Here is a 19,399-nt window from a genome sequence, read left to right on the forward strand (position 1 = left end):
TTTATTGGACAGTGTACTTCACATACTGCTTTTCTAAATTGATGCCAACACATTTTGTGAAAACATCAACTCCTTCAGCTCAGAAGTTCCTATTTAAGACCGCTGAGTAACCCTCTTACAATTTTGTGTGGGCTAGTGGGAATTTAAGGAGATGGGACCTGGATAAACTGAAAGAACCAGAGGTTGAACAGTTTCACATGTTGTGAGTAATGAATGTAATTTTTCCTTCTGTAATTATTGTAAATGTGTAAACCTCTGTTTCTTTTGAACTGTGGAGGATTATTTACAACAGAACCTGCGGAAGGATCATTTCTTTCTTTTACTCCCCCCCCATGAACCATGGACCTTGCCGTTGGTGGGGAGGCTTGCGTGCCTCAGCGATACAGATGGCCGTCCCGTAGGTACAACCACAACGGAGGGGTATCTGTTGAGAGGCCAGACAAACGTGTGGTTCCTGAAGAGGGGCAGCAGCCTTTTCAGTAGTTGCAAGGGCAACAGCCTGGATGACTGACTGATCTGGCCTTGTAACAATAACCAAAACGGCCTTGCTGTGCTGGTACTGCGAACAGCTGAAAGCAAGGGGAAACTACGGCCGTAATTTTTCCTGAGGCGATGCAGCTTTACTGTATGATTAAATGATGATGGCGTCCTATTGGGTAAAATATTCCGGAGGTAAAATAGTCCCCCATTCGGATCTCCGGGCAGGGACTACTCAAGAGGATGTCGCTATCAGGAGAAAGAAAACTGGCGTTCTACGGATCGGAGCGTGGAATGTCAGATCCCTTAATTGGGCAGGTAGGTTTGAAAATTTAAATAGGGAAATGGATAGGTTAAAGTTAGATATAGTGGGAATTAGTGAAGTTCGGTGGCAGGAGGAACAAGACTTCTGGTCAGGTGACTACAGGGTTATAAACACAAAATCAAAGAGGGGTAATGCAGGAGTAGGTTTAATAATGAATAAAAAAATAGGAATGCGGGTAAGCTACTACCAACAGCATAGTGAACGCATTATTGTGCCAAGATAGATACGAAGCCCACACCTACTACAGTAGTACAATTTTATATGCCAACTAGCTCTGCAGATGACGAAGAAATTGAAGAAATGTATGATGAAATAAAAGAAATTATTCAGATAGTGAAGGGAGATGAAAATTTAATTGTCATGGGTGACTGGAATTCGAGTGTAGGAAAAGGAGAGAAGGAAACGTACTAGGTGGATATGGGTTGGGGCTAAGAAATGAAAGAGGAAGCCACCTGGTAGAATTTTGCACAGAGCACAACTTAATAATAGCTAACACTTGGTTTAAGAATCATGAAAGAAGTTTGTATACATGGAAGAATCCTGGAGATACTAAAAGGTATCAGATAGATTATATAATGGTAAGACAGAGATTTAGGAACCAGGTTATAAATTGTACGATATTTCCAGGGGCAGATGTGGACTCTGACCACAATCTATTGGTTATGGCCTGTAGATTAAAACTGAAGAAACTGCAAAAAGGTGGGAATTTAAGGAGATGGGACCTGGATAAACTGAAAGAACCAGAGGTTGTACAGAGTTTCAGGGAGAGCATAAGGGAACAATTGACAGGAATGGGGAAAGAAATACAGCAGAAGAAGAATGGGTAGCTTTGAGGGATGAAGTAGTGTAGGCAACAGAGGATAAAGTAGGTAAAAAGACGAGGGCTGGTAGAAATCCTTGGGTAACACAAGAAATATTGAATTTAATTGATGAAAGGAGAAAATATAAAAATGCAATAAATGAAGCAGTCAAAAAGGAATACCAACGTCTCAAAAATGAGATCGACAGGAAGTGCAAAATGGCTAAGCAGGGATGGCTAGAGGACAAATGTAAGGATGTAGAGGCTTATCTCACTAGGGGTAAGATAGATACTGCCTACAGGAAAATTAAAGAGACCTTTGGAGACAAGAGAACCACTTGTATGAACATCAAGAGCTCAGATGGAAACCCAGTTCTAAGCAAAGAAGGGAAAGCAGAAAGGTGGAAGGAGTATATAGAGGATCTATACAAGGGCGATGTACTTGAGGACAATATTATGGAAATGGAAGAGAATGTAGATGAATATGAAATGGGAGATACGATACCGCGTGAAGAGTTTGACAGAGCACTGAAAGACCTGAGTCGAAACAAGGCCCCGGGAGTAGACAACATTCCATTGGAACTACTGACGGCCTTGGGAGAGCCAGTCCTGACAAAACTCTACCATCTGGTGAGCAAGATGTATGAAACAGGCGAAATACCCTCAGACTTCAAGAAGAATATAATAATTCCAATCCCAAAGAAAGCAGGTGTTGACAGATGTGAAAATTACCGAACAATCAGTTTAATAAGCCACAGCTGCAAAATACTAACACGAGTTCTTTACAGGTGAATGGAAAAACTAGTAGATGCCGACCTCGGGGAAGATCAGTTTGGATTTCGTAGAAATACTGGAACACGTGAGGCAATACTGACCTTACGACTTATCTTAGAAGAAAGATTAAGGAAAGGCAAACCTACGTTTCTAGCATTTGTAGACTTAGAAGAAGCTTTTGATAATGCTGACTGGAATACTGTGTTTCAAATTCTGAAGGTGGCAGGGGTAAAATACAGGGAGCGAAAGGCTATTTACAATTTGTACAGAAACCAGATGGCAGCTATAAGAGTCGAGGGGCATGAAAGGGAAGCATTGGTTGGGAAGGGAGTGAGATGGGGTTGTAGCCTATCCCCAATGTTATTCAATCTGTATATTGAGCAAGCAGTAAAGGAAACAAAAGAAAAATTCGGAGTAGGTATTAAAATCCATGGAGAAGAAATAAAAACTTTGAGGTTCACCGATGACATTGTAATTCTGTCAGAGACAGCAAAGGACTAGGAAGAGCAGTTGAATGGAATGGACAGTGTCTTGAGAGGAGTATATAAGATGAACATCAACAAAAGCAAAATGAGGATAATGGAATGTAGTAGAATTAAGTCGGGTGATGCTGAGGAAATTAGATTAGGAAATAAGACACTTAAAGTAGTAAAGGAGTTTTGCTATTTGGGGTGCAAAATAACTGATGATGGTCAAAGTAGAGAGGATATAAAATGTAGACTGGCAATGGCAAGGAAAGCGTTCCTGAAGAAGAGAAATTTGTTAACACCGAGTATAGATTTAAGTGTCAGGAAGTCTTTTCTGATAGTATTTGTATGGAGTGTAGCCATGTATGGAAGTGAAACATGGACGATAAATAGTTTGGACAAGAAGAGAATAGAAGCTTTCGAAATGTGGTGCTACAGAAGAATGCTGAAGATTAGATGGGTAGATCACATAACTAATGAGGAAGTATTGAATAGGATTGGGGAGAAGAGAAGTTTGTGGCACAACTTGACCAGAAGACGGGACCGGTTGGTAGGACATGTTCTGAGGCATCAAGGGATCACCAATTTAGTATTGGAGGGCAGCGTGGAGGGTAAAAATCGTAGAGGGAGACCAAGAGATGAATAAACTAAGCAGATTCAGAAGGATGTAGGTTGCAGTAGGTACTGGGAGATAAAGAACCTTGCACAGGATAGAGTAGCATGGAGAGCTGCATCAAACCAGTCTCAGGACTGAAGACCACAACAATAACATATTGACCTATTACAATCCTGGTTGCAAATCTCCGATTTAAGATGCAACACGCTTCTCCAAAATCACCAAAACAAATTTAAATCTTAAATTTGAATTTCCTGTTATTGGTGTTACATCTTTCTGCATTTTAATACTGCTTCATAGTATTAACTTCGGGTATTTATGACACCACTGATCAGATACTTGTACTGAAAGAAGCCGTGAAACAGTGGCAATATTGTTTGTCAAGTTTCAGAAAGCCTATAATAGCATAAGCAGAGAAAAGCTGTGGAGAAACTGCAGAAGTTTGAAACACCAAAGAAAGCTACAAATCTTGTTAAAGTTAGACTGGAACGCTTAAAGGGGATGGTGGAAATGGATGGACAATATTTTATGGCTTTTGATTTAAAAACAGAAGTCAGGCAAGGAGATTGGATATCACCACTCTTGTACAAAATAATAATACAGAAAGCACTGGATGCATCTAGGGAAGCAGGGGAGGGAATTAGGATAGGAATAAAAATGAATGTACAGGCCTTTTTGGATGACGTAGCATTAACTGCTGTATATGTAGGTGAATTGAAAATACTGGCAAGAAAGCAATTTCAGAAAGTAAAAGAAATTGGATTAGAGGTAAATGACTAGAAAACAAAATTTGTGATGGTAGAAAGAAATTACAAGACAAAAAGATGGGAAACCATACAGATTTATGACCAAATGTTTGAAGAAGTGGAAGAGGTTAAATATCTGGGTTTGAGTAAATAACAGAAATAATGATAAACAAGAAAAGCAGCATCCAGAGTGTCACATTCATTCAACAAACTACTATCAACCTAAATTTTATCAAGAGGAATCAAAATAAGGATATATAAAACTATAATCAGACCAGTGTTACTACATGGGCCAGAAATATTGAGAATAGACAAGATTTTGCCCACCACACCTAGAATAGCTTCTCGTCACTCTCCCGATCTCCACAATTTCCTTGTGAGACCCTATGCACCTTCTGCACTCATCTCCCCACCCTATGGCTCCTATCCCTGTGACTGTCCCCACTGCAAGACTTTTCCTATGCACCCTCCTTTGAGCATCTATTCCAGCCCTGTAACTGACAAAACATATACTATCAAAGCAAGAGCCACCTGTGAAACGTGTCATGTACCAGCTCTAACGTAAACACTGTTCGGCCTTTTACATCGGCACGACTAGCACCCAGTTCTCAGTCAGTATGAATGGGCAGTATAGAGGAAAACCACAATATCCTGTTGCAGAGCATGCTGTACAAAATGACAGTCATTATCTCGGTGCCTGTTTCACCACGTGCGACATCTGGATTCTTCACCCAGAACTCTGCAGTGGGAATTAGTGCAACAAGTCTTTGGTTCTCGCCACCTACCTGGCCTTATTTATGTTAATTCCTTCTGTCTCGGCATTTCTTCACGTTAGCTGTTCCTATCTTCACTTCATTTTAGTTTTCTAAATCTTTCATTTTCTGACTTTTCTAGTCTTTGCCATCCCCCTCCCACATCTGTTACATACAATGCACTTAGCTTTTCACTCTTATTAACTTGTGCCATGATGTTTTAGTAGTAATTATGTCTTGCATATTACCCCGTCTTCCACCTTTAAGCTCTCAAGTTTTCAAGTCTTGTGCAGTGCAATCCCCAACTATCTATCTTTCCTGCTTATCCCATCTGGTAAGTCTCCCCTGACAGAGGGTTCTAGGTGACTTTTCTGAACTGTACCTCTTTCCCTAAGCCTCTTCAGTCATTTTCTTTTGCCCCTCTTCTTTCCCCTTCAACTCGTCTGCCAGAAGGAGCCACTGGCTCCTAAAGCTTGTAAATCCTTGTGTGTGTGTGTGTGTGTGTGTGTGTGTGTGTGTGTGTGTGTGTGTGTGTGTGTGGGCACACACGAGCGTGCACCCTGCCACCACTTGAATAGATTTTTTTTATCTATCCATTTACATCATATTATAAATAATTGATTATTTTTGTTGTTGTAAGTATACAGAGAGAAAGATAATGGTTTCCAAAAATAAAATCCTGCAGAAGATATCTAGACAAATTTGTGAGGGAGGAGGATGGTGAAGAAGAAACAACGGGGAGCTCAGGGAGGTATATAATGAACCACAGTTGCACAAGCTAAGACAAGGAGGCTACGATGGACCAGCCACATCTATAGAAGATTGAGAGAAGTGTTGGAGAAGACACGTGAAGAGCAAAGGCCTAACGGTACTGACCGGCTGCCTTGTCATCCTCAGCTCATAGGCATCACTGGATGAGGAGATGGAAGGGCACGTGCTCAGCACACCTCTCTCCCTGCCATTTGTCAGTTTCGAGACAGGGGCCGTTACTTCTCAATCACGTAGCTCCTAAGTTTGCCTCACGAGGGCTGAGTGCAACCGGCTCAGCCAACAACGCTTGGGAGACCGGATGGTCATCATCCCAGTGCTAGCCCAGCCTGGCAGCACTTAACGTCTGTGATCTGACGGGAACCGGTGTTACCACTGCGGCAAGGCTGTTGGTGTAGGCCTTTAGGCGAACCAAAAATAAGATGAAGGGACCAGGTGGCCAAGAATCTTCAGATGCTTGGAGCAACGGAAGAAGATGCCAAGGACAGAATGCTGTTGAGCAGTTTACTTGATAAAGCCAAAAATCGACTGTGGTTTGTAGAGTAGGGAGGGCAAGAGTGAGTATTTATGGCATATTATCCAGTGATATAAAAAAAAATTAATAAATAATAAGATTAACTTCAAACACAAACTGAAATCATATCTGCTTGACAACTCCTGCTCCTCGTCTCATTCTCTCATATGGATATACCAAACGTCCAACTTAACATGATAGCTTGAGCAAGTCTTGATGTAGTCATGTTTCTTACATGCTGGACTGTGTCCAAAGCGGATGGACATTGTGGCAATGGGAAGTCCATTAGCTCCATCCATAAGAAAATATATTTATGAAGAATTCTGAGGACATTGTCTTTGACATTGTTCCAACAAATTTCTTTTATTGTTATGTTGATAATACCTTTCTTGTGTGGCCCAATGGCCATGTAAAAATGGAAGAGTTCTTGCAACAACTGAACAGCATTCATGACCATGTCAAGTACATGATGCAAATAGATGGTTATTTGGTTGATTGGGGCGGGGGGAACCAAACAGCAAGGTCATCAGTCCCATACCAAAGGTGACAGAAATTAAGGGAGGAACAACACAAGCATTACAGTACAGTCAATGGGGAAAGAAAATGTGCAAACAAAGAGGCAAAAAAAGGTTGGGCCAGCAGGAAGAGAAGGGGACATCCCAAAGGTGCTACCAGCACTGCCACTGACCCATCCCAGTCCCCACACCATGCCGTGACTGCCACACAATGTGGCAACCCAAGGTGGAAAAGACACTAGAAAGGGGGAAAAAATGGCACAAAAGACCACACAAAATGTAGGGAAATGGGGGTAAAAACCTGGCCGGCATGGAGATGAGGCTGAAGACCTCCCAAGCTGACACCTACACTAACAGACACCAATTCCAGAAGGAAATTCACGTACATTAATCTGGGAGGACAAATCACTTTCGTGAAGAAAACCAACTGAGGATGGACATAATTGTGCAAGGATCATCTGCTAAACACCCACGAGAAGAAAGGTGAGAGCACATATTTAGTACGAAATGCCAAAGGGTGGCAAGAGTTCAGCAAACTACGGATCACTGTGGTGAGGGGTAAAGGGGGGACCCCACAACTACAAAAGGGGGGGGGGGGGGCGGGGGAGCTCAGAGTAAAAAACCAAGGGTCAGCTTGGTATGGTTGATACAAAGATGGCAGAGAATGCTAGATTCCTGCTGGGAGATGCAGTGTGAGGAATGCCACCTGGTGGGAGTCCGCTTGATTTCACAAAGTTTATTACTCAGGAGTGGTCTCCAATAGAGAGAGAGAGAGAGAGAGAGAGAGAGAGAGAGAGAGAGAGAGAGAGAGAGACTATTTTGCCATTATTTGACATATTTGTCCATAGGGAAATCATGGTGAATGTTGACCATAGTATTTATTTTCCATAAACGTAAACCTAGAGATTCAGACCGCCATTCTCTTGAATACAAACGCAATGTACTATTGTGTTATCTCGCTCAGGAGGCTAAATTTGTATTAATGCTATTTCCACTGATGTAGCAAATTGTCACTGCTGTATATATATTTCAAAATGTTTTATTCAAATATCCATTTTATAAATGTTTACAACAGGAATGTATTTATCTTTCTTATGAAATGACACCAGCACTGCATTGTACCAATCATCCTGGTAATTATTTCATTACACAACTCCAGAGTATTTTCATTGATGTAACATCTGGTAAAATAGAAATCTCAATAAATACAAATTACAATCTGCTTTGCACTGAGACATTCTGGTTTTAATAGCGGCATGCACACAGTAAAGTATTTCAAGTACAAAGAAACCACATAGTGAAGGGAGAACCATTCCCATACACTGAAACAGCACCATCATACAAAGGAAAAGTATTGCCTTATTTGTTAATTTGTACTATTTTGTCCAGCACACATGGCAGTAGCAACACAACCAATTTTATGCTTCAGTTTCAGTAGCAGAGACTTTGGTTTCCAGGAAACACTGTCACAGCACAACCCTGATATCTGTTACTGAAGCACGAGACTGCTTTTTAAGCAATCACCGCAAATCACAAATCGATGCCTCGGCTCCGAAATATTTTATCGAGAGCCGCCTCCAGTGCAGCGTTGGAACCGCGCAGGCCCCGCACCACATCCCTCGACCACACGAAGTACTCGTGGACCCTTTTCTCTGACCAGCCATCTGGTGTCGCACGTTCCAGGTCCCTCAAATTGTACAGTTTGTCTGCCAGCTTGATCAACTTTGCACCGGGGCTAGATGTCGGTGCGTGCACCACCTGTAATTGCCAGGCAAAACAACTTTGTCAAAATTTACTGAATTAAAATTTAACACTATGAGAGGAGGTAAAAACCACTAAAATTTCCCCTAGAAGGGCACGAACAATAACTGACACATTTTAAATTCAATTCAACTATAAAATGTTATTTCAATACATGTACCAGAATATATTCATAAAACTTCAACAACTCTCTCCCCTCCTCTCCACATCTTCCAACCTCTTCCTTACTCTCCCCCTCTCTGTCTTCCTCTCCACCACCACTCTCCTTTCCTTCCCTCCCTCTCCCTATCTCCTATATCACTGCTGGCCATGACACGCCAAACTTAAACACATGCAGGTTTTGCAGGCTTTGTGTTGCCTGAGGCCTAGCCTCTTTGGCTTTGATCCTTCTTGGGTGTACCTGGCACAGCATGACACTTCACTGAATATTGCAGTGTGGTATTTTTCAGTCCGCACAACTCTCTTCAGTTCGACAGTATCGTAGTGTCAGTGCTATTTATCCTTCGCTTTTTCTTCACAGTACTCGGGACGGTCACAGGTGCACAAAAAGAGGCATCTAGTGATGTCACAAGCCTTAAACAATGAATGGGAATGACAAGAGAGAGAGATGATAATTTCTGCATAAATGACAGGGATCACAAATTCGCTGTTAAATGATATTACAATAGCCTGCAGAACGAATTTAAAGATTTAGCTGACAACGAAAGAGCAAGTAACTACAATGATTGATAGATGGGATTTACTGATCTGTAATCAAGGAGCTGTTTTTGCTAAATCTGCAAGCATACAACACGTGAGGAAGTTGGTGCTACAAATAGTAAAATTTCTGAAGTCGCACACATTATTCCACTGTCAGCTGCAACAGTTTTCAATGAAATTGAACAAAGTGTATGGAGACTTTATACATCACTGCAAAGTATCTTGATTAAGTCAAGAGGCATGCCTGGAACAATTTTTCAATTTAAAACTTGCTCTTAAGGAAGGAAAGAGGAGTGCAGGAATGAAAATTAGAATGTCCGGAATGGATCGCAGACCTCGCATTTTAAGTGCACTTGATTGCACACTGTCCGAAGTAAGACACAGCAATGTGAGAAACAACTTGCTTTCTGATTTGATGGGGATGCGTTTAAAAAGAAAATCACATTACAGACGGGACACATTCTGTCAAACACAGTCCCATTCCCTAAGCTCACGTGTGTTACAGAAAACATTAAGTCTGAAGAATTCATCATGGCTTTGAAAGAATTACAACAATAGTTTTCTAAACATTTTGAGATCACTGTCAATCACTCTTACATCTGTTTTCGAGACTCATTCCCGTCAAATGTGCTGACGATGGCGACACGTCTGATCGCCGAAATATTGTGCCTGTTGGACACTAAGGACTGGCAGTACACTCACGGACTGTTTGAGCAAGAAATACGCCAGGAGAAACTGAATAATCACATAAATAAGTTATAATTACACCTGAGTGCAATTGTCTGCATCTGTCCATATGCTGACATTTTGTACCAGATAAAAATTATATTATGTTTTCAGCACCACAAATAATTAAATTTGTTTGTGTTGTTGGGAAATGTGCAGTATAAAACTAAGTCGCGTGCAGTGAGACTGCCCTGCTATTTAAATGCAGTGCGTTCACAGTTTTTCCCTCTGCCCCCACCTAGCACTCAGACAGCATCACATGGCAGTGGGGAAAGTGTGTCAGCCAGCTTTGGGGGCTGTAGCACAAGTGGTAGGGTTTGGCTACTGAATCATCTGGCGAAAGACCTACCTGCTACCCTTTTACTGTTTCGTGCATCTTTCCTTATCACCTCCCCACTTCTGTCTACTCAGGTAACTGCTTTCAATAATCGATGTTGAATGATTGCTTTATTTGATATATGCTTTACTCAAATGTTCCATTGCCATCCAAAACAATGTCGTGAGATGCAATGAGCATCAACAGATAGGTCAAATCATTCCATATATGTAATTCATAAAATGAAGTGTCAGAAACAATGCAGATACTTCTTGAACACAGTCGAAGTTGTTTGCTCGGACATGCCAGTCCTGGTAAATACTAAAAATGAACAGAGCAAGTACTCATTGTTAACTGATATTAAAATGTGGAAGGCCACCAACATCTTAATCTAAAATGAAATACTTTTTTATATACTCTGAAGTGCTCCACTGCCTGATAGTATTTATGTATGTCATAGACACATGTAACATACATGACATTCATTTCTCTCAACAGGGTACTAAATAACACGATTTCAGGAAGGACATCTGAGCTTATGGGCACTAAATATGGTCTAGTTTGATGAGAGACAGATGTACAAGGTGACTAGTAATGGATTTTGCAAGAAGTTTTCCAAATGTTTGTTGATTTCCTGCAAGCACACAAAATGTTTCTACAGCAGTTAGTTTTCTGTTAGCATAAGCTGGCCACACCCGAGTGGATTGTAGCGTTGGACCACGGATACTTCCGACTGATTCTGCAAACTCACAGGCCCTGCTTGCACATTAGTGGAGACGCAGTCTTCAAGCTGTTACCTGCAGTTTTCAGAACAAGTGATTCTGCCTCCACAGTGTAGCACATACAAGCAGACTAATGTTTTCATGTTACAGCAATTTCAGTTGATTCAAGTATGGTGAAATGGTGGACCAATGAACACATGCGGTACCTGACCCACAAACATTACACAAATGAGAATGTAAAGAAACAGGGGATACAAAGAGATGAACTATTTCTACATGCTATTCCAGCCAATAAAAAGTCTCACACACTATGTATCAAATCACAAACCTGGTCCAATGCTCAGTAAGTTAATATTTTGAACACTAAAACACAATGCAGAATTATATTGAATGCTGGAAATCAAGATACATGGCATCAATTGAGTGCCTTATTCTACAGTGCTCTGGATCTTGTGGATGAACAGTGTGAACCGAGTTTCTCAAGATCTCTGCTTGAGGGCTTCAGCCCGATTTATAGAGACGAGATTTTCATTTTCTGAGAACTTTACAACGTGTGAGCATAAAAAGTGTTTCATAATTCTACAACAGATCAACAACACTGATAGAGACCTATAATTAGCACATTATGGTGTAACTTGTCACTCTGGTAAAGTAATGTGTTAACCAACATTTATCTAGACGACTAATGATGAGTGCGATAGCTGGAACCATTTACTAGTTAAATAGTTTAGACCCAAAAACTGTTAGAGGTTTCCGTCATCTTTTTGCATGTGAAAGAGTATGAATGGATTTTGGACATCTTCAAGGTGAGACAGTGATGATAGTATTATCTTGAATTGCAGTACATTCAGACATTGCATTTGTTCTGTGCTACAGTGTCCTGTGTTGGAAAGTGGGATGTGACATGAAGTAAACAGTGTGTCATGACAATGCTGACTACACCACAATGAACAAAAGACATTCAGAGATCTGCCAAAAATGATTTTTTCTGTTGTATTTTGAACTGTCAACTGTACAGTTACATTGGGATTGGGAGTCAAGCAATTCTGCACTGTTTCTTCAAAAGAATTGTTTAATGTGTAGAGTACTCTAATTGACCTATCTTCATTATCTGTCATAATGATTGGTGGGAATGCAGCCGCATGCAGTAATAACAAAATAGCCTCAGGCTGCAGTGTATAATCATCTCGAAGCCTCATCCTCAGTTGCACCTGTGCCTACAATAAAAATCTTTTTTAAGATTACATACATCATTGCATATAGAACATAAAACAATTTATTGCAAAGTATATGTTGTAACTTACACAGTTGACCTGTCTTAAGGTATGTCTTAATATTTACTCATGGTCATTATAAAGGCTGATTTAATATCATAAATGTTTTTAAAGGTTGCCACAAGTTTCCCCAAGTGAAATTCCCTCAGATTTCCAGACAAGTTCTAGCATTTTTCCCTGACAAATTTTGAGATCACAAGAGTAAGTTAAGACATAAGTTGACAATCTGTCTTTGCAGCTTCAGTACAAGAAATAATAGTGCAAACGAGGAAATATCTAAAAAAAATTGCTAGCAGATGGTGTTTTCTGATGTGAGCAAAAATCTTAAATACTAACATCAACGTCTTTCGTAATGAACTGTTTTTAGATGGTCAAAGCAAGTCAAATGGTATGTGTGTTTCATTAAGTCCACTGATGTTATCGAATTTCAGTAAAACAAAACACATTTGGTGACAAAATTACGCATTTCTTTGGAGTCGCAAGACCGACTTAAAATACCTTCACTGATTTCAGGAACAACCTCAGAAAAAAGAAGGCATCTTGAAAGAAGTGTATAAGGCGGGGAACAATTGTGTAAACCAACACTGTAGGTGACCGCCAAAAGAATGTTGGTTCTACTATGTTTGTTATTATCAGTTTTAGACCCACTATGTTATACCTATTATTTGACACGTATTGTCCGACTTGTATTTCAAGAATTATACGAGTACATAACGTACAAACCAACAGTGACTGACACAGCCTTCTTCTTTTTGTCCATAATTTCTACCATATAAACTACTTTTGAAGTTCCAAAATGTTCTAAAACAAATAAAAGTCTATAAAACACCACACTGTAGAACGTGCTTGTGGTGAGACAGTTGCAATTCCTGAAACCCATCGCCCACGGCCTCTGGCCTGCTGAGGAGCACCACAGTCCTGGGTCCACGCATCATGAAAATCCACTGCATTACGCCACACACAAACAGACCCAGCCTGTGGGCAGATCGGCAAGACTAGATCTGACAGGCACATTAGTGGGAACCAAATGGCTTCCGACCAGCAGGCCCGATCCAGTACGGATACCCACAGAAATGGCCTGCAGTTTTGGCCTGTCACAGAAATCCACTCGTGTGGCAGCTTTTCACGAGCCACAGACAGCACATTGATGAAATGAGACCACGGTGATCAGTCCGCGCAACAGATAACTAGTTCAAATACTCTGAGAATCAATAATAATGAGGATAGGTAGCAACCGACCATACAGACGATTGTTGAGCCACAGACAGGCATGTAGAAATGATCATCACGCTCTCACAACTGTATTTTCAGTCACAGATTTTATGAGAAAACGAGAGTGCACACACATTCACTCAGACACAATTTGTGCATACATGACCGCTGTCTCCAGCAGCTGTGTCTACAGTCTCTGAGAATCAGATCCAAACAAACGACTTCTCACACCTCCCTACCTCTCGTTGGCAGCTGCTAGGCTAATGGCAAGAAGTGGTGGCAGCACTGACTGCAAGCTGAGGGGAGTGGTAGGAAGGGGAGAAGCAGTAGGAATGAGGGAGTAGGGAAGTGGTGAATGTACTCAGCTGCACCCAGCCAGTGATGATGCATGACACCTCAGAAATTGCCTGATATTCCCAGATTACCCAAACCTGCGGCAGCCCTGGTTTTTCTAATACAGTAGTTACACTCCCAACACATTTAGGTACAATCCACCAGAAAAGTGAGTAGTAACAATGTGTAATGTCAACAACGTGAGGCAGAAAATACAAGGGGCCATCAAAAAGTTTCTGTTATAAGGCCGTACAGGCCAGAATCCGTGTGCCAATCAGGCAATACCTCCATAAGTAAATGACTTGATCATTCTACCGATGCATGAAGTTGAAGATATTCATTTTGTAAAACAAGATGTCATGCTGCATGAAGAAGTCTGTCACTGCCTGCTGCCCATCCTCATCCTCCAGGAATCATTGACCCCTCAAGGTTTTTTTTTAAGGGATCACAGATGTGATAATCACACGGAGGAGAGAGCAGGACTGTAGAGCACGTGCTCAAGTGTCTCCCACTAGGGTTTGCGTAACTTCTGCGTTAAGACATTTGCGACATTGGGTTGCGCATTATCATGAAGCAGCAGAGCCCCTTGTCGCAGTTGGCATCACACGATGGTGGTTTTCAACAGACACACTGCCCCTTGCACATTCTTCATTCTCTGATGACTGTCTACTGGTGTTTGTTCTCCAGCAGGCAAGAAAAGGACACTATGTTGGTCCTGCTCATGTGCATTTGGTAGTAACTCCACCACAGTTCACGTTTCTGTATTTACTGCATACACACTGGAATGACACAAATGCCACTCTGATTCCTTGCCTAAATGTCAATGTTTATATACTCACATCAGAGTTGCACATGTTGCATATATGCTGCAGTAACACCCTCAAACAGAAACTTTTTGATTGGTTTCCTTTTGACATTACTATAGGTGAATACTAACAATTTCATATTTCAAACGTGTAAACCTGTGGTGCATACTTAGTCATCATCGTACCTCAGTGTACTTGCACAATTAATATTTATTCGTGGCCAGTGTACAAGTCATTGGCAACACTGTAAAGTTGCTTTGTACATTAGAGAACAGCTATGCACTCCCAATACATAGAGGTTAACTTCATATTGAAATTAAGTAATATCAATGCGTAATGACAAACATTTAAAGACAGAAAATACTACAGAACTAGTAGTGATATTCACTATTACTAATTATAATCCCTTTATATTAGGATTTAGCACAGACCTCTAACCTAATCTTGAGAAAGGTACACTGGTTAGCTGACAATGTATACTCTGCAAGAAATTATGTTGTATATGCACTGATGTATGTAATAAGAAAAAAAATGTTTTTAGTACGTACACAGGTGCACCAGGATGAAATATGAGGCATCAAAATCTATTATCAATAAAATTTGTAACACCATAACTACAGCCTGAGGCTATTTCATTTATTGTCACTACTGTGATTGAGTAGAAAAATATATGGGATACATATCTGAGAACTGCTGTATTAATTTAGGCACGTGGTGGTTGTACTAAATTTTTGGCTTCCAGCACTTACCGTATAGAATCTGAAACAGCAGCTCGATCCTTTTAGTATCCGTAGTCACAAGAAATAAAATGTGAGCTACATAATATCTGATAATCACCGCTCACTGACAAATTGCCACCACAGGGGAACATCACATCACCTATCTGGTGGTATATCTTGAAAAGAGGACTGACCTGCACTTTTTAAAAAATACTAAGTTCCCTTCATGGCTCCAGTGACCTACGATAAAATACTGCTAGAAGGGGAGAAAGTTCTTCTGCTTATCTCAGCAGAACAGGTTATCTCATCTGGTCCAGTTGTCTTTCTGCTGCTGACCAGTTTTACCCAATGTTTTATTCCACAATCCTTTATCTCAATATCCACCATTTTGGGATTAATGTGACAACTGAAAGGAGGAACTGCATTATGGTTTTCCGCGGTGAAACAATTTCTGAAGACCGAGTTCAGTATTTCACAGCCTTCTGTCATAAAAAAATCACACATAGGATATAAAGAACGCACTTCGGTCATTCTACAAAACATAATTAGCTTTATGTTACCTGCTGTCTCTTTCGTTCCTCCTTTGGTAAGCTTTTGTCGTCTGTGACTTCCCGCACAAGAGATGTCACTCTCTGTCCAAACAGCTCCTCAATTTCTTCAAATGATGTGTCTGTATCCTCAACGGTGTCATGCAGCAGAGCGGCCATAATGACCTCCACATCTGTGACACTACCTTCATGTGTCAAGATGTATGCTACACCTGTAAGATGGAATGTTAGTTTTTAATGCTTCAATTGTAGTGCACATTCTAATGTGCTTTCATGTACAAACTAAGAGACATATGAAGAGGTTTTCTACTAGCTATCTGTTTACAGCTACATCCATACTTTGTAAACTATTATGGAGTGCATGGCAGAGACCATTTTGCATTGTACAAATTATTAGGTTTCTTCCTGACCCCTTCACATATGGAGCAGGGGAAGAATACTGCTCAAATGCCTCTGTACACTCTGTAGTTAATCTTGCCCTCATGATCCCTACACAAGAGAAACATAGAGGGCTGTAATATATTGTTAGATACAGTATTTAAAGCTGGTTCTTGAAATTTTGTAAGTAAACTTTCTTGTGGGCACTTCCCATCTATCTTCAAGATTTTTCCAGTTCAGGTTCTTCAGCATCTCTGAGACACTCTCCCCTTGATCAAACAAATCTGTGGCCATTATTGCTACTCTTCTCTGTATATCTTCAATATCCCCTGTTAGTCCTATTTGGTTTGGGTCCCACACACACTTTAGCAGTATTCCAGGATAGATCAAAATGACTATTTTGAAAGCAATCTCATTTCCTAGTATTCTAACAACAAACCAATCTCTAACACCAGTTTTACATGCAGCTGAAGGCTACATCATCATTCCATTTCATATTCTTACAGATTCTTATGCACAGGTGTTTGTACTAGTTTGACTCTAATTGTTACTTGTTGATATTATCATAGGATATTAGGTCTTTCTCATTTTGTGATGTGGACATTTCTGAATATTTAAAGCAAGTCACTGGTCTACGATTGCAACAGCTATGTATATTTAAATGACAAAATTTAAACTATTGTCATTGTTCATGTCTTCTCAAAAGCATTTGAGCATGTTAACCACAATAACATTTGAAGAAACTTGAAATTCTGTTATTAAAGGTTATCTGTCTTGAGCTGACTGCAATCTAATTCAAAAGAATTATACCAGATGTGTTTCGCTTTTATTTACAAAGCATCTTTGTGGTAGTCTGTAAATTGGATCATCTCTGTGGTAGTCTGTAAATTGGATCCACATGTTTGTACATTTGGTGTTTCTTTACATAATCTGCTCCTTCCCTTCTTGCTAGCAGTGGTTGGTGTCTACTGGCTTCATTTCATATCTGCACTTGGCAGGTTTCAGCATTATGTACTGTTTCCTGCGCTGCACTATTTACAATTGAGTTTCTCAAATGTATTTCATTCATCACTGGGCACAGTGCAGCGCAGGAAATAATGCAAAATGCCAAAATCTGCACAGTGCAGATATGAAATGAAGTCAGTCGATACCAACCACGGCTAGCAAGAAGGGAAGGAGCAGATTATGTAAACACCGTAAGTAGCTTGCAGGCCAACTTTATAAAGAAACTGCTGTTTTTAACCTAAAACAATCAAAAGAATATACAAACATGTGCATCCAATTTACAAAACACCACAGAAAATGCTTTTATTTACAAAGCAAAGAGTGTCTAGTATAATTCTTTTGAATTAGATTGCAGTCAGGTCAAGACAGATAACCTATAACAACAGATGTTAACAGCTGCTGAGGAAGATGGCCATACAAACAAACATATTATAAGCTTGAAATTGGTTGGTGCAATGAGTAACTGCTTTCAGCCATATTTCACTTGCTACTGCTTCCTAGTATATACAGGGTGAGTCACCTAACGTTACCGCTGGATATATTTCGTAAACCACATCAAATACTGACAAATCGATTCCACAGACCGAATGTGAGGAGAGGGGCTAGTGTAATTGGTTACTACAAACCATAAAAAAATGTGTGTGTGTTTTTTCCCTACAAGTTCGTTGAGAAATGAATTTCATTCAAATTATCTACTGCATTTGTTTTCTAAATTAACATGGTTTCTTTTATACAAATGCTTAGCAGCAAAAACAAAGTTCTGTCAAAGTAGATTTACACCATTATTTTACTTCCATTTATTATTCTAATGGCTTTCTTTTGAACTTTAATCATACTGAATACTGCTGGATGGTATGTGTCTGAATATAAGCATGTTTAACAGTTTCCATACTAGTGCATGCCTGTAACACACTTAAGCCATAGTATCTTAAACTTAGCTAACTACTAACATACTCAGTATCTTTAATCCATTTCAGTTTGTCTCGCAGCCAAATGCCAAAGAATTTTGTTACAGGGTACTTTATGCTTGATCGTCCTCGGGGAAATCAATGGATTTATGCATAATCTCAAATGGTTGGGTATGAAAATTCATTGCAACAGTCTCACTATTACACATAATTAACTGACTGCGGCCTGCCCAACTGATGATTGTTGACTACATTCTTCATAAGGCAGTACATGTATACAGAGGTGGATACGGTCCTCTATACAGTAGTAGGCCTAGTATATGTTTTAGCAAGGACTGATACTTAGGGAACCAGTATCATCGAACTGTGGCCTCAGTTTCAACACTTTGGCAGTTATTGCCCCTACAGGACATTGAAAATCCTTTCCTGCATAAGGTGTGCAGAAGTCATGCCTTTCCACGTAGTGGATTCACCTACTTCTGATCTAGATTTACATTTCGCTGGCGGTTCTACAAATAAATATACAAACAACATGCATAGCGCATAATCAGTCAAATAAAATTAACTCTCCCGAGTCTATTAGTTTTGAACACTGTATTTTTCATGGACAAGAGTATTATTTCGGCTCATTACGACAAAGTTAACGCTATTTCATAAGACCAACAGAGCCTGTAATATAAGTAACTCAAAACATTAGTTTTTTCCTTTTTTCTTTTTAACTTTTGCTGTTGTGATTCTGTAAGAACAGTGCTGTATGGACGCCGACAAACACATATGCGAGAGAAATACATAATGACAGTTCATACCGACAGGATGATTGATATACGGAGTTTTTTCTGGATCTTTCCTTCTCTGGTCTTTATGTTTCACCGCTGCAAAATTGGTGCATTGGATAAGTTTAGCGGTAACATCACCACTTGCTTCCTCTCCTCTCTTCGACATGTTCAAAGAATGCAATTTGCAGTTACAGTACATTGACGCTGCACAATAACACCAAAGACTCTACCAACGAATTTCAACTTCAGGTGCGTAATCAAAAAACACTGCTCCAACTAGAAACTCAAACAGTTTATTGATGACTCTTTAGGATAAACAGTTTTGTGTATCTTTAAATAATCGCTAATACATACTGAAAATACGACACTGGATCTTTTAACATATCAATCTCAATCTGACTTTCTTCAAATCGAGTGCGTGGAACCGGGACGTTCAACACGATGGTCGAAAATGTTTGCTCAA

General features: G+C 40.1%; 1 protein-coding gene across 1 annotated transcript; it reads right to left on the minus strand.

Moving 5' to 3' along the window:
- Positions 1–7,973: 7,973 nt before the first annotated feature.
- On the minus strand, positions 7,974–19,124 carry LOC124552448 (guanosine-3',5'-bis(diphosphate) 3'-pyrophosphohydrolase MESH1). The gene is made up of 3 exons (XM_047126726.1): positions 18,967–19,124; positions 15,882–16,081; positions 7,974–8,511 (listed from the first exon to the last, which is right to left on the minus strand). Exons 1-3 carry the CDS (start codon positions 19,100–19,102, stop codon positions 8,284–8,286), a joined length of 564 nt encoding a protein of 187 aa, XP_046982682.1. The 5' UTR covers positions 19,103–19,124; the 3' UTR covers positions 7,974–8,283.
- Between the last annotated feature and the right edge of the window lie 275 nt (positions 19,125–19,399).

Source organism: Schistocerca americana, chromosome 10 (assembly GCF_021461395.2).
Source record: "Schistocerca americana isolate TAMUIC-IGC-003095 chromosome 10, iqSchAmer2.1, whole genome shotgun sequence".
NCBI lineage: Eukaryota > Metazoa > Arthropoda > Insecta > Orthoptera > Acrididae > Schistocerca > Schistocerca americana.

Coding starts and splice junctions, on each gene's coding strand:
- LOC124552448 (XM_047126726.1), bottom strand. CDS start 19,102: ATGTCGAAGAGAGGAGAGGAAGCAAGTGGTGATGTTACCGCTAAACTT. Junction 16,082..18,966: donor GTATATCAATCATCCTGTCG/GTATGAACTGTC, acceptor TCCATCTTACAG/GTGTAGCATACATCTTGACA. Junction 8,512..15,881: donor AGGAACGAAAGAGACAGCAG/GTAACATAAAGC, acceptor TGGCAATTACAG/GTGGTGCACGCACCGACATC.